Source organism: Diaphorina citri, unplaced genomic scaffold (genome assembly GCF_000475195.1).
Source record: "Diaphorina citri unplaced genomic scaffold, Diaci psyllid genome assembly version 1.1 scaffold4660, whole genome shotgun sequence".
NCBI classification, from domain to species: domain Eukaryota; kingdom Metazoa; phylum Arthropoda; class Insecta; order Hemiptera; family Psyllidae; genus Diaphorina; species Diaphorina citri.
Genome location: NW_007382055.1, coordinates 1 through 2146, shown reverse-complemented (window position 1 = coordinate 2146; position 2146 = coordinate 1). Strand labels below are relative to the sequence as shown.

The 2146-nt window shown below is 35.3% G+C and overlaps 1 protein-coding gene across 1 annotated transcript in view; it reads right to left on the bottom strand.

The window, feature by feature from the left end:
* Positions 1-1393, bottom strand: part of LOC103521168 — a 7544-nt gene extending 6151 nt beyond the window's left edge. The window contains exons 1-2 of the mRNA XM_008486275.3: positions 1079-1393; positions 95-760 (exon numbers count right to left, since the gene is read on the bottom strand). Coding sequence (XP_008484497.1) covers positions 95-760; positions 1079-1097 — 685 coding nt within the window. The 5' untranslated portion in view covers positions 1098-1393. The remainder of the gene's footprint in view (positions 1-94; positions 761-1078) is intronic.
* Positions 1394-2146: the final 753 nt, after the last annotated feature.

Below are 2146 nucleotides of genomic sequence, written 5' to 3'. Positions count from 1 at the left end.
TCGACTAAACGGTTAGAGATATTGTAAATGTTACAACAGAACACCCAAATAAGCACCATTCAATAGGATAAGGAAAGTCGTGTGGTGTTCACACCAGATATTTTTTCTGCCGCGTTTGTAATTAATTGTCTTAATATTAAATAAGATTCCCTAGTGCTACTAGTGGCTATCTTCTTAATTTCTTCACTCGTTACCGATCTAGTCATATTTTTACCATACTCCTTACCCAACTCTTCTTTCCATTTCCATTTCCTTGGTTTGTACCTTACCTCCAAGTTGTTTCCTCTATCTTCTGTTTCTTGGTCTCGTAAATTTGTATTGAGGCACAATTCCAGTGGCAGGTGGTCCGCCGCTGTCGCGATTTCCAACACGTTCATTTCCTGAATATTGGGAAGATTAGTCATATTAGTGACAAAATAATCGATAACGCTTTTACCTTGGCCTCCTATGAATGTGAAGTTACCTGGTATATCGCCTGGCGATCTTCCATTTAGGCAATATAAAGCATGTTTCTCAAATAAATCTAGGAGTAATCTACCTCTTGTGTTCACTGTTTTATCTAGAGAATTTCTCCTTGCTTCCAAGATGGTATCCTCGAATATGGTATCTTCTTCATCTTGTAGGTCTCCTATCCGACTGTTGAAGTCCCCACATAGTATAAAATTACACCCTGTATGTGCACTTTCTACCTTGTCGAGGGTTTCTTCAAATACCTCAAACCAAGTGTGCGGGTTGTACGACGGGTTGAAATATACCAGGCCTAAAATTATTTCAGGTGACACGTTTTTGATTTTTACAAATATCCACATATGACACGAATCAATTATCTCAACGGAAAAGGTTTTGTCGATCATAACCATAAGTCCACCACTCGCATGTCCCCGAGATTTTTCTCTTATTGCATCAATGTAAAACTTATCGTACTTATCATTACGAAAGCTGTTTGTGTAGTTTTGATTCGAGACAAGCCAAGTTTCAACTAGGCATATTATACTCGCATCTTCAAATTCGCGATGTTCGTACCAGTTTTTTATTCCCTGGCAGTTCCACATAATGATCCTTATGTTTGTATGCTTACCTTGAGGACTCGTATTCATTAATTGCTATGCTTCTTCATCTCCTTGAGTTCCGTGGTCCATATGGTTTTCATCTTTCTCCTTCACCTTCTCAATTTGCAAGAGAGTTTCCTGAGTTGTATCTTCATGATTGAATTCTTCAGAATCTGTGTAGAATTCCATATCTTCTTCTTCGTCACTGTTCATTTCATAATGTTGAGCATTTGGTTTTCTTTTCACTTGTTTCCCTCCATTTTCTGTTCTCACTTCAGGGGATTCAGACGGTTTTCGTTTCTGTCTCACTTCTTCCTTCTCTTCATTGTTCCCTCCATTCCACACTACTCCATCTATACTTATACAATTTGTCATACCTCATCACAGCCTTCCTACCTTTTTCTCTCATCATTTTCAACTGTGGGTACAATCGTTTCCTCGCTTCTACTACCTCTTTGGTAAAATCCTCTTGTATTCTTACCGTGGTACCTCTCAATTCTCTCCTGTTTCGAATAATATCAATTTTCCTTCTGATTGTTGTCAGGGTTACTATAACTAATCTGCCTTCGCTACTTACTTTACGTCCTACTCTTTTGATTTGTAATTTGTAATTTGTAATTTGTAATTTATTTGTACAATTTATTTGACATAAAATACATAATATGAGTACAATGTATAGGTAAAGATAATAGTATTATTTATGTATTTAAAAAGATAAGGAAAGAAAAAGCAGTGTACTCTTCTCACACTAAGAGGAAAAATTCCCCTTGTTTTGTGAGAAGTAGTTCGACTATGATGCAATTAACTATTAAATATTTTGAATACAATAAAACAATTATAAACACATATGCTTGGAAATTTACAAAAATTAGAAGGTAAAATTAGGAAAAATAGAAGAATATGCAAAAATAGGTACTTATTTATGGCTTTTTCTCAAAGAAATCTATCAACGCGTATGTCACTAGTATCACAAATATTAAAAAAGAAGGTCATCAATTGAACAACTTATAAGCTTTATTATTATTATTTAAATAAAAGTAGGGTAGGAGTAGGACATTGTTAATCAATGGACAGCTCGTTTTTATACAGCCAATCTT